This window comes from Pelophylax lessonae, assembly GCF_965119305.1.
Source record: "Pelophylax lessonae genome assembly, chromosome: 3".
NCBI lineage: Eukaryota > Metazoa > Chordata > Amphibia > Anura > Ranidae > Pelophylax > Pelophylax lessonae.
Window position 1 is genome coordinate 164,150,399 of NC_138770.1, and position 20,240 is coordinate 164,170,638.

At 39.6% G+C, this 20,240-nt stretch overlaps 1 protein-coding gene across 1 annotated transcript in view; it reads left to right on the forward strand.

Annotated features, from left to right (window-relative positions):
* The window catches only part of SH3YL1 (SH3 and SYLF domain containing 1), a 269,051-nt gene that overhangs the window by 127,321 nt on the left and 121,490 nt on the right, over positions 1-20,240 (forward strand). Inside the window, exon 6 of the mRNA XM_082251297.1 lies at positions 1,666-1,794. Coding sequence (XP_082107423.1) covers positions 1,666-1,794 — 129 coding nt within the window. The remainder of the gene's footprint in view (positions 1-1,665; positions 1,795-20,240) is intronic.

Below are 20,240 nucleotides of genomic sequence, written 5' to 3' on the forward strand. Positions count from 1 at the left end.
CAGTTTTTTTAGACAAGTTTTCTGTATGTATTTGAATTACATTACATTAATAATAAAGGCCATTGTAAGGCCCCCCCCCACTTTTTTTTACCGAAAAAAGTCACCTTTCCTAAGAGCAGCTTTATTAAAACATTTTTAGTGACCACTTCACTGTTTTTTTCAGAAGGTCAGACATCTGTACGATTCCTTAAGAATGTTGTGGAAAAAGACTAGTGTTAAGGTTCCTAAAATTGATCTATGAGGGAATGACATGCACATTTTATTATACCACCTGTTTACAAATAGGCCCCTTGATGTTGTGGTTATGGTTGAGTGTCAAGAGGCAGTAACTGTTCTGCGTAGGACTTTTAAGACTAACACATTTGTACTTATAATGGAAGCTGCAGATTTAGAAGGACTATACTAGTGCAGAGTTTTCATACAACCTGTTCTTTGTCTATTACTTAGTACAGATGACACTTACATTTACGATTTTTACCACAGAGGTACATATGTTTTGCAATTCATAGCCACTACCCTGTTTTCCTAAGGCTATGACACTAAATAATTCCCACTGTCAAAACTGGAGTGGCCCCCAGTACATTAGTGTTCCCGGAATATCAACTAATGTATATGACTAAACAACTTTGCTTCCTCTGTCCAAGGTGAACTTGAAACTTACAGATACGATCATACAGAAATTGTAATTCTACTCCTGCCTTAGCAAGTAGTGGTCATAACTTGGAGTTTGATTGGGCTACCTGGACAGAATGGTACTCTATTTGCCCATAATACAAACATGCACACTTCTATCAAGTTGTTTCTAAATCAGAACATTTAGAAGATAAAAACCATTGTGTTAATTCAAAATAATCTCAGAGGGTAGGCCAGAATGTCCTTACCTTGTTAGGTTAATGGTAATCGTTTGTACACATGTTTAAAGGTTATTTTTGTGATATACATCAGAATATCATATAGTATGGCTACACATAGGAAGAAGCATAAGAGGCAGCTGTCTAGCATGTAGCTATGACCTTGTCCCCCCCCTCCCCCTCCCCTTCCTGCCATAACCCTTCTTGCCACAGCCTGTATAAAGTGATCAAACAAATGCTCCATCAGACATCTTAATTTTGTCACTGCCCAAATGCTTCCCCCCTATAGTGTAGCTTCCTTTCATGCACAAAGGTCAGTTACTTGTTCTTTACACTGGGGAGGAGGATTTAAAGAGAAGGGAAATGGGTAATTAACGGTTAGGTAATTGGTATAACATGCTGATAGGAGAAATGGATGATCTTTGGACTAGAAAAGCACAAAGACACCCTTTGGCAACACTAAAATCCAACTCATCTTACTCTTACATTCATAGATATGTAAACAGATGTCTTGTCTTTTGGCTTTTTAATAGAAACACACAGCTAATAGATTTTTGTTTTTTTGTCCACGTAATTTTTTATGTCCTACATAATTTCCCTAGGCCCTGATTGGTGGGCTGAAAATATTGAAAAGGACATTGTTGTATTTAGAAGTCCTTTTCTTTTATCCTCAGAGATCCTCCTAATAAATCCGTGTGAATTCCTGTGACATGCCAGAATCTCCAGCATGGGTCATGTATATTTTGCTGTCTTCCTGTTTAACAAAGCTGCTGGGTTTTCTATACTGATTATTGTTTTTCTGACAATGTTTCAGGAATTTGGAAGGAGATGTCGCTATTCGAAGTTCTGCAGCAGTGTACACATACTGTAAGTCTAGGGGACTGTTTGCTGGAATATCTTTGGAAGGATCTGGTTTGATTGAAAGGAAGGAAACCAATCGCAAGTAAGTTTGTTAACAACCTGGAGCCAGACATTAGACGAGTTAGCTTTTTTCCCTTTAATATACCACAATTAGCGTCCAATTTATAAGTTAAAGTATATGTAATTCTGTATAATTGTTTATTCTTTTTGGACTATGTATGTGCACTTTTCTTGAGATAAATAAAAACGTTTCTGTTATAAAAAAAAAAAAGTATATGTAAACCCCTATCTTGTAAAATAAACCATTCTGTTTAAAGGATAAGTTCACTTTTTGGAACATGTTGAATGTACCACCCCTTTCCCAGTAACAGCGAGCAGGGAAATACTCCTGGTGATCGCTGTCCCTATTTGAAAATAATGGGCCGAATTCAGTATAAGTTTGGAGTAGAGCTGCTCACTTCTCCAGAAATAACTCCAGCCTAAACTCATTGCATCCTAATTAGGTAAGTGGCTGGAGTTAAACCATCAACTAGATGCTTTAATGAATTCGGAGTTGGAGTTAACTTAGACTGAATTCGGGTTTGGAGTTAACTTAGGCTGAATTTGAGTTTGGAGTTAACCAAATTCCCTTTGTGTTTTTCATTAAAGGAAATTTGTCTATTCTGAATCACTATTACACAGCAATGTCATCTATTATGGTTTATTTTAATTTTAAGGTATAGTTATGTATCTTATGTGTTTTAACCTTTAGATTTTCTAATAGCAGACTACACAGCTGACTAATTAGCAGTCTTCATTCTTTATTCATCTGAAACTTTCAGGCATATCTGATTGTATTCAGCACTTTGGTGTAGTGGGCTAAGCTCACAGCTAAAGATTGCTAGGTCATGAGTTCAAGGCCAGACCAACACCCTGTGTGCCATAATTTTTTTTGGCCACATAGTAATACATTGGCTACATCACCTAAAATTGCATGTCAATGGCCATGTATATTCAAGAAACAAACATGCATATGTGAAGGGTGCAATTATGCATTTGCCAAGTTTCAGTATTTATTTATAGCTGTCTAAAATTTAAGAAGGTGATGGCACACTTGGGATTTGAACTCATGCTCTCAGTGTTTATAGCCAGGAACATTAACCACTAAACCATTGAGCTGAGCATGATTACCCCTGGAATATTTATTCCCATGTTTCAATAGTTAACCACTTCCTTACAGGGCAGTTACACCCCTTCCTGCCCAGGCCAATTTTCAGCTTTTTATACTGTTGCATTTTGAATGACAATTGCGCGGTCATGCAACCCTGTACCTAACACAAATGTATCAAAGTATTTTCATAAAAAAATAGTGCTTTCTTTTGGTGGTATTTGATCACTGCAAGGTTTTTTTTCTATTGGCAAAAAGAACACCTAAATGTTTGACCCCTAAAATAATGTGTTTTTGTTTATGTAATAAAATTTGGTAAATCAATATGTTTTTTGTTGCACTGACGAGCATTGAAGAGGCTGCGCTGGCAGGCACTGATGAGACACTAATAATATGCAGCACTGATAGACAGATAGGTGGCACTGATATGCAGCATTGATGGGCATTGATAGGTGGCACTGATTGGCACTGGTGGGCAGCACTGAAAGATGGTAATGATGGGCAGCATTGATGAGGAGGGCACTAACAGGTTCCCTGAGCACTGATTGGCATCAATGGTGGCATGGGTGGGCATCCCTGGTGGCATCCCCCAAGGGTCTGCACTGGTAATCAATGCTCTGATTACAAGCACAGACCCCCCCCCCCCCCCACACACACACACACACACACACACACACTTACTTTGCATATGAATGCCATTTCTTCACAGCTGAAAGTGGCCCTCACCATGATTAGCCAGTTGATTGTGACCACTTGCTGGAATGTGTGCAAGCCAATTTGGTGTCATTTCTGGTCCAGGGCGAACGCCAATGTGCCATTTGCAATTTATTGTAAAGAGATTTTGCTTTATTCTAAAAATGGCGCACACAGACAACAAAAATGTATTGGAAATGTTTTACCTAGGCCAGTGATGGTAACCCTTAACCCCCCCCCCCCCCCCAAGATGTTTTTGCCCTACATTTCCCAAAATGCTCATGTACTCTGCAGTGTAGGTGAGCATCATGGGAAATGTTACAAAACACCTGTGTTGCCAAGGTTCATCATCACTGACCTAAGCCAACTAAAAAGGCGAGTGAGCGCTGCTGTAGCAATCTTTTATTTAGTAATCATTTTTAGTGATTTTTTTATTAAATGTTTTGGTTACATTCATCCACAGCGACTGAATGGAAATTTTGTATTATTCCTTAATTTATATATTTTTAGCTAAATATATACATAAACACTTTAATTTTTTCTTACAATTTAGCCCCCCCCACACACACACACCCCCACACCACCCCCCCCCCACACACACACCCCCCCACACACACACCCCCCACACACACACCCCCCCCACCCCCCCCCCCACACACACCCCCCCCCCACACACACACACCCCCCCCCACACCCCCCCCCCACACACACACACCACACACACACACACCCCCCACACCCATACACACTTCGCTGGAGTAAAGGGAGAAACCCTACCCATGTTCATACTGTACTGCCATTGCACACACACGCAAAAAATACAAGAAATGGATTACATTCAATAGACACAAAAGGTATCTGAATTACATCTAGACAAATATGAAGAAAAGAAAAAAAAACAGGAGCTGTGTACAAATGAATAAGCTTTATTGAACATGTATAAAACATCAGTAATCACTCAAGCAAGCATGTGAAATGTGAAATGTGAAATGTCCCCCCCCCCACCCAAATCAAGTAATTTTTATTCAAATTACAGTGCAAAAAGATACAACATATGATGGATAGATAGAGCTTACAATATCCAAAAGTCAAGCAAAATAAGTTGTAGACACCTTAGTATTAAGCATAAAACATACCCAACATACTTTTATGTTAATTGTTTGCATGAGCCTGCCTTTTCATTTAAATACCATCAAATCAGTAGAACATACAGCTACACAGAGGCATGAAAATAAAAAAAAAAAATAGTATAGAGTACATAAAGACACACTTTGCAAAAACTATACCAAACAGTTAGAGCATGAAAAGTATTCATCCAACAGAATACACTTACTGCAATATGGATCATTAGGCATGCCAGCAAACCCCCCCCCCCCACCCACCCCCAAAAGCAAATTCGGACATAAAGACCTGTGGCCCTTCCACAGGCCAAATGATATGATCTCATACATCCCTTTCCCTTTATATAACCTTTGTTAAACTACACCCACCCAGTATAAGAAACGCCCAGCAAAGTAATTAATTGGGTCTGTTGGTTCCTAAACCAAAATCACCAGTTCACTAATGAATGAGTGTTTGGCTGGCTATCCATGATCCAAGTTTCTTACAAGTCAACACACATAAGAAATGCTTTCAATAATCTCAGCATGAGCACAAAGTGGCTTTTTCATTTAGACTAATGCCTCGTACACACGTACCGATCGTCGGCCGACCGATCGGCCGTCTTTTGTCCAGGGCTGTCCTGTCTGTTGAAAACTGCAAAAGACTGCACACGAATTTTGTCGGCCAACAACAGACGACTGCAGAAGTGATGTCATGTGATGGTTAACTTTCCGTGTGTTTTTTCTTTTCTGAGCATGCCCAGTCTTGCAAATCTGCTGATTGTCGGCCGAATTCTGTACTGACTGGCGAACCATCGGCCGTTCTGGTGTTGGCCAACAAAAATTTTAATGCCTGCACGACAGATTCTGTTCGGCCGAAAATGCGCTGTCGGAAGCATCATACTAACAAGCCTACAATCGGCCGATCGGTCGTCGGCCTAATGTTTACGGCCGACAATCGGTACGTGTGTACGAGGCTTAAGGCTGGCCATACATGTTCCAATTTTCTTACAATTTTCTGTCCAATTTTCTTGAAATTTACCTTCAAGTATGTAGTACAAAGGCCTGCCTAATTGGATACAAGTGAATGTGTTTTTTAGCTTTGACCTCACATTATGTGGTTTGTGGTAGATCTACCAGAAAATTGTACAACAAAAGTTGAACATGTATGGCCAGCTTAATGGGCCATACACACTATAATGCCTCGTACACACGTACCGATCTTCGGCCGTAAATATTCGGCCGATTGTAGGCGTGTTAGTATGATGCTTCCGACAGCCGACAGCGCATTTTCGGCCGAACAGAATCTGTCGTGCAGGCATTAAAATTTTTGTTGGCCAACACCAGAACGGCCGATTGTTCGCCAGTCAGTACAGAATTCGGCCGACAATCGGCTGATTTGCAAGACTGGGCATGCTCAGAAAAGAAAAAACACAGGGAAAGTTAACCATTACATGACATCACTTCTGCAGTCGTCTGTTGTTGGCCGACAAAATTCGTGTGCAGTCTTTTGCAGTTTTCAACAGACAGGACAGCCCTGGACAAAAGACAGCCGATCGTTCGGCCGACGATCAGTACGTGTGTACGGGGCTTAAGATTTTCTGAAGACTTTTTCCTTTAGATTTACCAAAACCAGATAATGTGAGGTCAAACCTAAACACTTTCAATTTGTATGCAATCTTGCAGGCCCTTGCACTACATAGAAAAGGTAAATCTGAAGGAAAAAGTCTTCGGAAAATCTTATAGTGTGTATGGCCATACATGTTCAATTTTTGTTGTACAATTTTCTGATAGATTAACCACAAACCACATAATGTGATGTCAAAGCTAAACAACACTTTCACTTGTATCCAATTAGGCAGGCCTTTGTACTACATACTTGAAGGTAAATTTCAAGAAAATTGGACAGAAAATTGTAAGAAAATTGGATCATGTATGGCCATACACACTATAAGGTTTTCTGAAGACTTTTTCCTTCAGATTTACCTTTTCTATGTAGTGCAAGGGCCTGCCAGATTGCATACAAATTGAAAGTGTTTAGGTTTGACCTCATATTATCTGGTTTTGGTAAATCTAAAGGAAAAAATCTTCAGAAAATCTTATAGTGTGTATGGCCCATTAGTCTAAATAAAAAAAGCCACTTTGTGCTCATTCTGAGATTATTGAAAGCATTTCCTATGCGTGTTGACTTGATGTAGTAATTTTATATATATATATCTATATATCTTTTTTTTTTTTTTGGGTTGTTGAATTCTGTGTTCTGGGGTTGCACTGCATATGTTCAATCAATTTGCAAATTCTCAGATTTGCAAGCTCAAACACTGCTATTTTTCAGAGTGTAATGTGGCTCTATATAGGAAGCAACACTAATATGGCTCCCCACTCAACAAATATATTAATTTCACACATATACAATGTTTTATTTTTGGGGTGTTGCTTTTCATATATAACAACAGACAGTTGTAGGTAGTTCAGGGATTTGAACACCCAAATACATTGTTGCATGGCAGCTGTGCTAACCACTTAGATATTTTGGTCAGTTTATTTAATCAAGCTCAAGCTCAATACATATTTGCAACATTTTTGCAAAACACAATTTACACAAACATAATCACTTTGTTACATTTATTTCATAATATATGCCACTGATAGTTTCTTAGCCTATCAATTTAAGTTTAAAATACTAATTTTTCGCAGAAATAAATGTTTTAAACACCTATATATAATTTCCAGCATGCAGGATTATTTTTAAAAATTTGTTGATTTTATACAGTTTCACTAAACTAGAAAAGATAAATTCGAATTCTGTGTTTTAAACCTGGGATCTTGCCAACATCCCTAATGAATATGGAACAAAAATAACCCCTGGGGATTGGGACTTTCAACGGCAAGAATCAGGACTTGAGTATGAAAATATATAAATTTTATTACACATGTTATAAAGGTAAATCATACATAATCACATATAAAGTATATGATAAAAACAAGGTCATAGATACGTCTTGGAACCAGGAGGGTCTGAGGTGTCTGGATCGGACTAGACGCGTTTCGGTCCAAATGCCTTTCTCAATGGTCCACAAAACACCAGAGCTCAGACTAGGAGCATAAAAGGTAACAATGAGTATAATACAAAGGGTAAGTATGAGGTTAGATTTAACATGTATTAGACAATGTTAAAAGCAATGTAACATATAATACATTATACATAGTGTTTGTCGTATTTAGATGTGAAAAAGGGGGGGCAAAAAATGCCTCTATGATTACATACCAGATATGTAAGACCTCTGTAGAATCCAGGACGTGAGACCAAAGGAATGGGCCTTGGTGGATGAGAAAAAGGCCTTCAATTGTCTATGGCCGCAAAGAGTATGTGCTAATTAAGTTGGGTCTATGCAAGATAGGCTCAGAGCAATATGTTAATATTTATACGGGCTTCCAGGGGAGATTACAATAATTATAAGCCAAATACACAGTGGTATGGCAAATGACAGTGAGAAAAGAGCTCCATGGACAGAAAATCCCACGAGGATCTCCAAAGTGAGGTCAAAAACGCACAGGTCATCTAGAAAGTTATGAAAAGAAATAGAGGAAAAATTAAATGAAGTATGTCAGTAATGGGAAATAAAAGGGAAAATGAGAAAGGATATTGTTGGTAAAGAATACCTGTAAAATAGTAGTAAAATAAGCATGTCCCCCGATGGATTTATAGTGCTGGGACGTATCCAGCCATGCATCCCTGTTGACATGAAATATGTCGAACATGAAATCGTGAGGGATATCAAAGGGTAAATAGGTAGGAAGTAAATGCAAAGGTAGAAAAAGGTCTCATTTCCCAACATGAGTACTACAGTTGATAAGAAAAAAGGAAAAACTGAGAAGAGAAAAAACTGAGTAGTGGGGAGGAATATGGGAGCAGTGTGTAGTCTGGGATAGGGATCGCCAAGTGAGGGGAAGATAGTACTGGTAGAAGTCTCAAAGGGTGCCCAGGTATCAGAATAAGTATTAGCCAGAGTTCAATGGCAAAAAGCGGGTATCCTAGGAGTCAAAGATAGGAGTCACCAAGTGAAGGGAAAATAGTCCTAGTAGAAGTCTCAAAGGGTGCCCAGATACCAGAAATAAATGTTAGCCAGAGTTCTATAGCAAGAGCGGGTGTCCTAAGAGCAGTTTAGAATATCCAGGGAGAGAATAACTTACCTGTGTAGGTCTGTGTGTATGAGTAATGGCGGCGCGCTCTGAGTAGAGCGCGGTCCGCCATTAAGTACGCCGGCGCATGCGCCGGAGCCTACGTCTGGTCTCCTCCCAGGGCGTGTGTGGACCAATAGAGGTCCCCCGTGTCTGGAGCGCACAGACGCCGCCCACACATGGTTGGCCGCGGCGTGCGTTCCGGGCACGCCGACGCACAGTGTCCGGGTCTGAATCTCCGCCCACGGCGGGATCAGGTGACCGGTGATGGGGCGAAAGAACGCCCCCATGTGCGCCGGGGGGAGAATCTGCACGGAGAGCATACACTGTCACTGACATTTGGCTGCGGCTAAGGGGACAAAACCAAGACTAAAAACATATAAACAAGGCAAACTCTATGTTTACACAAAAATGCAAATATAAGAAGGCGGATGTAAATTGATATTGGATACTTTGAAATAGCATTCAATAGGAACAGGAGCAAAAGACCCCTGCAAGGAAGGTGTATTGAATAGCCACATGTTTGCATAAAAAAGAGGCAAAATATAGAAAAAAGATATGAATTGATATTGGATACTTTGAAATAGCATTCAATGAAAAACAGGAGCAAAAAGCCACTGCAAGAAGGGTATATTGAATAACCACATAGTGGTACTTATATGTTATATGATGTAGAGAAATTTATTTTTTCTGTACATGTGAATGAGAGGGGGAAAAAGAGAACATGTCCCATATATTATGGGTATGTAGATGTGTTTTGGTAATTTTAAAGTGAAACATGAATTATATTTAAAGACATTGCCCCAGGGTGTTGTCATAGGATAATGTCCTCAAGAGGGAGAAAAAAGGGAATCGTGTCCAATATGTAATGGGTATATATATACATTTGGTAGTTTTTAAAATGAAGCAGATATTACATAGAAGAACATTGCCCCATAGTGTTGTCGTTTAACCACAGATAGATTATGGATCCCATCCTCCTGATGAAAACCCCTCAAGGAAGGGCTTGAAGCTGATGCTTTCATTGAGTCCTGGGGGGATGGTAGCTCTAAGGTTATGGATCCATCTGGATTCCCTCTGTAAAAGAGTTTTGTCCCAATCTCCTCCTCTGCTGCTGGGGTGTACGCGGTCAAGGATGACAAAAAAACAGCGTGGGAAAATGCCGCTGTGTGTGGTCAGGACGTGTCTCCCAAGAGGGAGATCGGGATTGCGTTGGCGCATACATGTAATATGTCGTTGAGCTCGTTTATGAAATTCATTTTTCGTTTTCCCGACATAAAAGCACCCACAGCAGCAGAGGAGGAGATAGACTACTCCTATCGTTTGACAATTAGAGAAATGTAAAGGTCTGTATGGGGATCCATTAGGCAGAATTATATTAGGGTCTGTGCAGATGTATTGGCATATATTGCACCCTCCACACTTAAAAGTTCCTAAGCGTTTACAGGGATCTTGGCGAAATTCGCCTGTGTATTCACTTTTAACTAACTTGTCCTTGAGTGAACGGGTCTTGCGATAAGTTATCGCCGGTTGGTCAGTAACAAAGGGATTAAGATGTGGATCACATGTAAGTAAGTGCCAGTATTTGTTAAGGACATTGTAAACTCTATCATGTTGTTTCGTATACGAGGTTATAATACGTGCCTGATGTTGGATCTGATTATTGTCACGTGAAGTTTTGATCGATTTTTTGAATATGAGGTCTTGTCGTTGTTGCGATTTGGCCCTACGATAGGCCTTTTTAAGGCAGGTTTGTGTATAGCCTCTGGAGGTCAATCTTGTTCTAAGTTTATCTGCTTCCAACTTGAAAATGGGATCTTCAGAGCAATTGCGTCTGAGTCGCAAATATTGCCCGTAGGGGATAGACTTTATTAAAGGAGCTGGATGAGCACTAGTTGCGTAAAGTACTGTATTAGCAGCGGTGGGTTTTCTAAATAGTGTGGTAGTAATGTTTCCTAATTGATTTTTATTAATTGTGATGTCCAGGAAGTCAATGGACTTGCTATTGTAGCTGAGGGTGAATGAAAGATTGAAATTGTTTCTGTTCATAGAGTGAACACAGTCTAGGAGTGATTCCTCATTGCCTGTCCAGACAATGAGGACATCGTCAATGTACCTATGCCATGCCAATATGTGCTGGGTGTATTTCAAGTGTTGTTCCTCAGAGAGGAAAGAACTTTCCCATTCCCCCAGGTACAGGTTTGCGTACGATGGGGCACAACATGTCCCCATCGCAACGCCCTGTACCTGGAGGAAATGGGAACCATCGAAAGAGAATACATTACGAGTGAGAATGTATTCAAGTGATTGTAAAATAAATTTTTGTGTGGCTGGGGAATCTGAGTTGGATTGTGTGAGGGCATGTGCGACCGTGCGGATACCCTGCTGGTGGGGGATGGAGCTGTATAGTGCTTCAACATCTATAGCCACCAGCAGGGCATCCGCAGGGATCGACATGCCCTCCAACAATTGAAGGAGGTGTATGGTATCCTTTACAAAGGAAGGGAGAGTTTGCACGAATGGATACAGTTTGCTGTCCACATATCTACTTAAGTTTTCTGATATACTGCCCCTGCCCGAGACGATAGGTCGTCCAGGCGGGTCGTTTTTGTTTTTGTGGACTTTGGGCAAACTATAAAAAGTAGGAATAGTAGGGAATTTGATTCTCAGAAAATCCCAAGTGGTTTTATCTATGCAACCTGTTAAGTAACCATTGTCCACCAAGGCATAGAATTCTGCAAAATACTTATCAATGGTTGTTCTGGATATTTTATGATACCAAGTTGAGTTATTAAGGATTTTCCAGCACATATTGGCGTATTGTTGGTTGTGCATAATGACTATATTGCCCCCCTTATCGGAGGGCTTAATAGTCAATTGTAATTGTTTGGTGAGAGCGGTAAGTGCCTGGTTTTCTTCTAGACTGAGATTAGAAGCTCGAGTCTGAGGAGAAAGTTTAATTTTCTCAATGTCTTGAGATACCAACATGACAAAAGCTGCCAGATTGGTATTGCTATTTAGAGCAGGAAATTTATCCGATTTTTTTTGAAAGCGGTTTGTTGCGCCAGATTGAGGATGTTCGTTTAATAACGAGTCCAAATCGATCCTGTCTATTAGGTCTAAACCATCTTGTTCCTCTAGTAGGGCGATTAGTGTATCTAAAGCTTCCGTTTCTAATTTTTTGGTTTTGGGTTGCAGTAATTTAGGGTTATGTTTCTGAGCGTGTTGACTTTGTAAGAGAATTTTTCGAGCAAATAGATTTAGATCTTTTTTGAAAGTAAATTTATCTATATCGGTGGTAGGACAGAAAGTGAGGCCTTTACGCAGTAAAGATATTTGGGCTGGTGACAGAGTGTCATCTGAAAGGTTGATGATATCACTGTCATCACTGGAGGAGGTTGAGTTTCATGAGTGATCCTCAAAATCCGTGTTATCTGCGGCCATGGCATGCGTGGTATCTGTAATTGCTATGTGTTTGGTTTCTAGTGTGTTTTTAACCGGTAAGTTCATGTGAGCTAAGCGTCGTGTATCTGATGGAAGTGGAGGCCCTGAAGGAGTTGGGGGGCGTTTGCTCGCATTTGTGTTGTCATCTTGGGCAAAGGATCTTTTTGTTTTTACTTGTTTGCCCCTATTGAGAGTGGGCAGTGAAGATGAAGACAGTGAGGAGTTTATAGATGAATTTGAGCCTAGATTATGATCGGCTCTGGTTAAATCGCGTCTTTTAGGGCGAGGTTGTGTTTGTCGTTGATGCCATTTATAGGCCTTTTTGTCACGGAAGGCTATTCTGTCCCTACAGAGTTTCTGCTCCTTTTTGTTAATGTTCAGTTTGATATTTTTATCTAATTGATTTTTTATATTATTTTCCAAATTGATGAATTTTGGGGTATCCAAATGTGTCTCTAATTGTTCATAAAGTTTCTCAATGGTCAGGTCTAATCCCTTTATTCTCTTATGGTATTCTTCAATGAGGAGGCACATCATGTTCTTTGAACATAATTGTAGATTTGCCTCCCATTTGGATTTAAAGATTTCATCGAGATCCTCAATAGTTGGAAAGATTTGGACTCGTAGGCCTAGGGGGTTAAGATTTTCTCTATTATATGTTTCGAAATTATCAATATGGAGGTATAGGTTGGTTTTCTTTTCTACCGCTTTTTTTAATTCGAAGATCAAGGATTCAATTTTGGTGTCCTGGGCTTCTTTTTTGCTATGTTCTCTATAGGACAAGAGAAGATTATCAAAACCTGTACCCCTAAACATGATGTCTATCGAGGGATTTGTTTGTATGGATCGTAAGGATGGAAGGATGAAAAATGCTGTAAACAGTGTGTTTGGATATGATCACCTATAAGTCTAGACTATTGAGATATAGGTCAACTGTTGGTTATAGTGGACTGAGTAGCGCGGAATAGATGAAAAGGTTGCTTTGTTTTAACTGTCTGTCTATGGTCGTCCCCAGAGGCAGGGCAATATATGTAAAAAGTGAAGGGAAGGATTGTATATTGATCTCGAACAGATCTCAAGGATAGTAAGACAATAAAGGGAAGGGAAGTGAAAGCTATTTTTTCTCACGTCACCCTAATAGACCCTAGGTCCTGGGGGTCCCCCGGATCTGAAACAGAGCTAGGGGGGCCAACCAGGGCCCCGGGTACTTCGGGTAAACGAGCACACAATAAGGTAACCTTATTCAAGTAGTAACTAGTATTACATTAAAATAGTAACTCAAATGGTAGCACTAAAAGATTTCCAAGACGTATCTATGACCTTGTTTTTATCATATACTTTATATGTGATTATGTATGATTTACCTTTATAACATGTGTAATAAAATTTATATATTTTCATACTCAAGTCCTGATTCTTGCCGTTGAAAGTCCCAATCCCCAGGGGTTATTTTTGTTCCAGTTTCACTAAACTAGGTTAATTATATGGGAATTGTGGTCTCTGAGGTTTTTTTTTTTTTTTTGTTTCTTGTTATCTTTATACCAAGCATACATGCACTGGCACCTTAAGAGCCCATTCACATTGAGGCGACACGACTTCGGGGGGCGACCTGTGAAGTCGCGTGCACCGCTGTGCACTGCGACTTGCAGAGACTTCACATACTGGAAGTCTATGCAAGTCGCTCCGAGGTCGCCCCAAAGTGGTACAGGACCCTTTTTCTAAGTCGGAGTGACTTGTGTCGCTCCTATTAGAACGGGTCCTGTACTACTCAATGGACCGCGACATACCGCGACTTGTCAGGCTGACAAGTTGCCTGACAAGTCGCACTAATGTGAATGGGCTCTAAAAATTAATATAGTTTGATTCAATTAGTCCATCAAAAAATTTTAATAAATAAAAATTATTTGAGCTTGAATTGGGTCTAAATAGAATATATATATATATATATATATATATATATATATATATATATAATTATTTTTTTTTTTAAGTACAAATCACACATGCTTTGAAAAAAATGTCATTAGCTTTAGGTAGTTAAGTGGTTAGCACCGCTGCCTTGCAACAGTGTATTTGGGTGTTCGAATCCCTGAACTACCTACAACTGTATGTTGTTATATATGACAAGCAACACTAATAGGGCTTCTCCCCAAAAATGAAACATTGTATATGTGTGAAATTAATATATTTTTGGGGTTGGTTAGATATAGGAAGTAACAATAATATATAGTTTTTTGTATATATATATATATATATATATACATATATACACATATGCAAAAAAACATATATTATTGTTACATTCTATATCATATACATTCTATATCTAACCAACCCAAAAATATATTAATTTCACACATATACAATATATACAAAAGGAGCCGTGTTAGTGTTCCTTTTCATATATATATATATATATATATATATATATATATATATACACATAGGCAAATCAATAAATAAAACATATATATATATATATATATATATATATATATATATATACATATATATGTGTGTGTGTTTATATATATATCTATATATATATATATATATATATACAGTGTGTACGGAAAGTATTCAGACCCCCTTAAATTTTTCACTCTTTGTTATATTGCAGCCATTTGCTAAAATCATTTAAGTTCATTCTTATTCCTCATGAATGTACACATAGCACCCCATACTGACAGAAAAACACAGAATTGTTGACATTGTTGCAGATTTATTAAAAAAGAAAAACTGAAATATCACATGGTCCTAAGTATTCAGACCCTTTGCTCAGTATTTAGTAGAAGCCCCCTTTTGATCTAATACAGCCAGGAGTCTTTTTGGGAAAGATGCAACAAGTCTTTCACACCTGGATTTGGGGATCCTCTGCCATTCCTCCTTGCAGATCCTCTCCAGTTCTGTCAGGTTGGATGGTAAACGTTGGTGGACAGCCATTTTTAGGTCTCTCCAGAGATGCTCAATTGGGTTTAAGTCAGGGCTCTGGCTGGGCCATTTAAGAACAGTCACGGAGTTGTTGTGAAGCCACTCCTTCGTTATTTTAGCTGTGTGCTTAGGGTCATTGTCTTGTTGGAAGGTAAACCTTCGGCCCAGTCTGAGGTCCAGAGCACTCTGGAGAAGGTTTTTGTCCAGGATATCCCTGTACATGGCCGCATTCATCTTTCCCTCGATTGCAACCAGTCGTCCTGTCCCTGCAGCTGAAAAACACCCCCACAGCATGATGCTGCCACCACCATGCTTCACTGTTGGGACTGTATTGGACAGGTGATGAGCAGTGCCTGGTTTTCTCCACACATACCGCTTAGAATTAAGGCCAAAAAGTTCTATTTTGGTCTCATCAGACCAGAGAATCTTATTTCTCACCATCTTGGAGTCCTTCAGGTGTTTTTTAGCAAACTCCATGCGGGCTTTCATGTGTCTTACACTGAGGAGAGGCTTCCGTCGGGCCACTCTGCCATAAAGCCCCGACTGGTGGAGGGCTGCAGTGATGGTTGACTTTCTACAACTTTCTCCCATCTCCTGACTGCATCTCTGGAGCTCAGCCACAGTGATCTTTGGGTTCTTCTTTACCTCTCTCACCAAGGCTCTTCTCCCCCGATAGCTCAGTTTGGCCGGACGGCCAGCTCTAGGAAGGGTTCTGGTCGTCCCAAACGTCTTCCATTTGAGGATTATGGAGGCCACTGTGCTCTTAGGAACCTTAAGTGCAGCAGAAATCTTTTTGTAACCTTGGCCAGATCTGTGCCTTGCCACAATTCTGTCTCTGAGCTCTTCAGGCAGTTCCTTTGACCTCATGATTCTCATTTGCTCTGACATGCATTGTGATCTGGAAGGTCTTATATAGACAGGTGTGTGGCTTTCCTAATCAAGTCCAATCAGTATAATCAAACACAGCTGGACTCAAATGATGGTGTAGAACCATCTCAAGGATGATCAGAAGAAATGGAAAGCACCTGAGTTAAATATATGAGTGTCACAGCAAAGGGTCTGAATACTTAGGACCATGTGATATTTCAGTTTTTCTTTTTTAATAAATCTGCAACAATGTCAACAATTCTGTGTTTTTCTGTCAGTATGGGGTGCTATGTGTACATTCATGAGGAAGAAGAATGAACTTAAATGATTTTAGCAAATGGCTGCAATATAACAAAGAGTGAAAAATTTAAGGGGGTCTGAATACTTTCCGTACCCACTGTATATACACACACACACACACATATATATATATATATATATTTATGTATAGATATATATTTTTTTGTGATTCATATATATATATATATATATATATATATATATATATATATATAGACATACATAGATATGTGCAAAAAAAAAAATTAAAAAAAAAAAATTAAAAAAGAAAAAAATTTATTAGCGCCGTTTTACCACAAATTTGCGGTGGTATTTGCCGCAAATTCAATAAAACTCCCACTAACATTTTCAAAAACGTTATTTTCTGCCTAGTTTTTGGTTTGGAGCATGCTCACATGGGCTATCTGCCAGAAATTGACTCTGGAGCTATTTTTGCATTTTACACTTTTATTAATATCTTTTTTTCTACTTAACATTTTCACACAGTTTAAAAGCAGTTTAGCTCAAAATCATATAACACATCTTTCCCACACATTTTTTATTTTTTTCCTGCCATATTTTGTGATTTTAAAAAAATTAGTCCACCTTTTAGCTGGACTGTTTTTAAGTCCAGTCCTGACATTAGTTGATCTTAATGAATCTCACAGTTGGCGTTATTTTCCGCCCGCCGTTCTTTGAATACCAATTTCAGACTTAAAAATTCGCCGGTTCGCAAAATCCCGCCGAAACGCCAATTCGCCGTATTATGAATCAGGCCCAATGTGACCGTTCAGGACTCCACCTACACCGCCGCATCATTCATTCACAGTTTCCTGTGAATGACTTGAACTATAAGTACCCTCAGCCTTTGCGGCTGATGGCTTGTAGTTCTAAATGGACTTTGAGGTCGCTGATGATTGGGCTCATAGTTCCTTCACAAGCCCTGTAGCTTGTAAACAGTCAGTCATCCTGCATGCAGGTATGGGCCGAATGCTGCTGGGCTTGTTTGCAGAGGTCTGGCATTGCACCCCCGATCCACTGATCGTGGGTGCAATGCTTTCCAGGCTTATTACAGAAAAAATAATAAATGCACTTTTTTTTTCCTGCCAAAATATGTGCATTTATTATTTTTTCCCAAATGGTGAATGTATGCTTTAACATAGAAATAAAAGACAAAGCATTTGTGTAAAAGATATATTTAAAAAAAAATGATTTTTATTACATTATTCCCTCTTCCCTCCCTTTTAAAAACATTCCCTCTGCTCTCAGCTGCATAATGAGCTCAGAGAGCTAGAGGAGGAAAAACAGCAGTACACTGGTCTTCCCAATGAATGGCTGTCTGGGGAAGGGGGTGTCAGGACAAGTCTGATCATTGGAGGAGAAAAAGGTGTGTTCTCAGAACAGCTAGAGAACTGACCACGCTGGGACAGATGTCCTCTCATGTCTAGTGTGGTCCCGTTTTTTTTTTTTTGGTTTTTTTTTTTTTTTATAGGAAAGCAGAGGGACTGGCTGTATTCAAGCTGGCATTTCTGCTGCTAAAGATATTTTACCCTTAGTTTGCCCTTAGATTCTAAATAGTTTGCCGGTTTAAGTCCCATAATGTGCCTTTTCAGTGTACTTTTTCTTGAATAATAGAAAATAAGTTCATGTAAGTCTATTAATTAACTGAACTCTGTTGACATCATTCTTATAAAAAGTGTGCAATGCAGCAGGTATTTATGTGATACTGAGATCGCAAGAGGCATTCTGGGAGCGACATCAAAAGTTACCTGTAGCTTTGGTCCTGTTTCGTTGTGTTATATATACATGGCAAAGTTATATAGATATGTAAATTTCTGTTCTCTCTCATGATATATACTACTATGCAAAAGTTTTAGGCAGGTGTGAAAAAAATGCTGTAAATTAAGACTCCTTTCAGAAATAGAAGTGTTAACAGTTTATTTTTATCAATTAACAAAAATGTAAAGTGAATGAACAAAAGAGAAATCCAAATCAATATTTGGTGTGACCACCCAATGCCTTCAAAACAGCATCAACTCTTCTAGGTACACTTGCCTACAGTTTTTTTGAAGGAACTCAGCAGGTAGGTTGTTCCAAACATTTTGTAGAACTAGCCACAGATCTTCTGTGGATGAAGGCTACCTCAATTCCTTCTATCTCTTCATGTAATCCCTGACAGACGGGATGATGTTGAGATCAGACTCCTTGTTCTTCTTTACGCTGAAGACAGTTCTTAATGACATTGGATGTATGTTTGGGGTCGTTGTCCTGCTGCAGAATACATTTGCGGGCAAATCACATGCCTACTAGATATGGCATGGTGGATAAGTATCTTCCTGTATTTCTCAACATTGAGGATACCATTGATCCTGACCAAATCTTCAACTCCAGTTTCAGAAATGCAGCCCCAAACATGCAAGAAACATCCACCATGCTTCACTGTTGCCTGCAGATACTGATTATTGTACTTTGGTTAACAAACTGCCTCCTGCTACTGCCAAATATTTTTTATGTTGACTCATCGGTCCAGAGAACTTGCTGCCGTTTTTTTGCACCCCAGTTCTTGTGTTTTCATGCATAATTGAGTAGCTTTGTTTCCACGTCAGGGGTATGGGTTTTTGGCCACAATTCTTCTATGAAGACCACTTCTGGCCAATCTTCTCTGAACAGTAGATGGGTTTACCTGGGTCCCAAGGGTTTCTGTCTTTTTCTGTGCTGAAGGCAATGCTGGTCATCATCCAATTGCAATAGAAACTGCTGGACATCTTCTGATGTCTTTCCTCTGGTGCATTAAAGCGCAACTCCAATTTTGTTGAGAAAAAAACATTCCTCTCAGGGTGATCTATGTACATTGCAAAGATTATAACAACTTTTGTTGCAGATTCCTACCTTTTGCTATTCTGAAGAAATCCCTGTGTGTTTCTGTATCCATGTGGGAAAATGAATCTAATGGGAATGGTTTAATATTTATAAATCAGCTGTGGCACCTGCAGAGCACTAGTGAGGAAATCTGCAGGGTCTGCCTCCTTATAGACTTTATTTCCTATTGGGTGTATCTCACCAAAAATTACATTTCAGGGGATGCCTAAAATCTGACTTGCGTCTTAGTGCAGACTCCTGGGAAAACCAGTGAGCCAATCACATAAACAGGAAATTATGTTTCTGGGGTGTGGTCAGTACACATTCTGTGTACAAAACAACTCCAGGTAGCAATATTGCATTGCATTTTCAGAAAATTACAGTGGCTGCAGATAGAAAAGGAAAGGTCATTTTTAATAACATTCAACTACAATATGACTTGTGTCACAATTGTATACGCTATATTATAATTTCTTTATTTGCTATTTTTTTTTCCCCATGAAAGTGGAGCTACCTTTTAAGTTTCCTTGGCCGACCACTGGGTGTACAGTTCTCAGCGTTGCTTGTTTCTTTGTGCTTGAGTAGCACATCTTGAAAGCCCAGTCTGCTTTTAAACCTTTGCCTGTGAGAGACCTTGCTGATGAAGTATAGCTATCTTGTGTGTTGTATGATCTGTGACATAAAAATGTCTTTCACAACCTCACCTTAGTAGCACAGTTTGGCTGTTCCTCACACAGTTTTAAGCCCCCTACAAAGTTGTTTCTGTTTCAGATAAAGCGGTAGTCGATCCCTCCTCCCCCCAAAAAATAGGGCCCTGGGGGGGGGGAGCCTGCATGGCGCGAAGCTGGAAGGAAGCAAGAGATATGAGCTCCATGAGTGACGGAGATTTCAAACGGTTCCCCGGGGCTATTGGGCTGCTTTTCCTCCTCTTCAGTATCCTGCATCCCCGGCAGAACACACAGCGCATGCCAGCACCCAAGACCCGCCGCAAGAAACCAGCCCAAAGATCTCTAACGACATACCTTC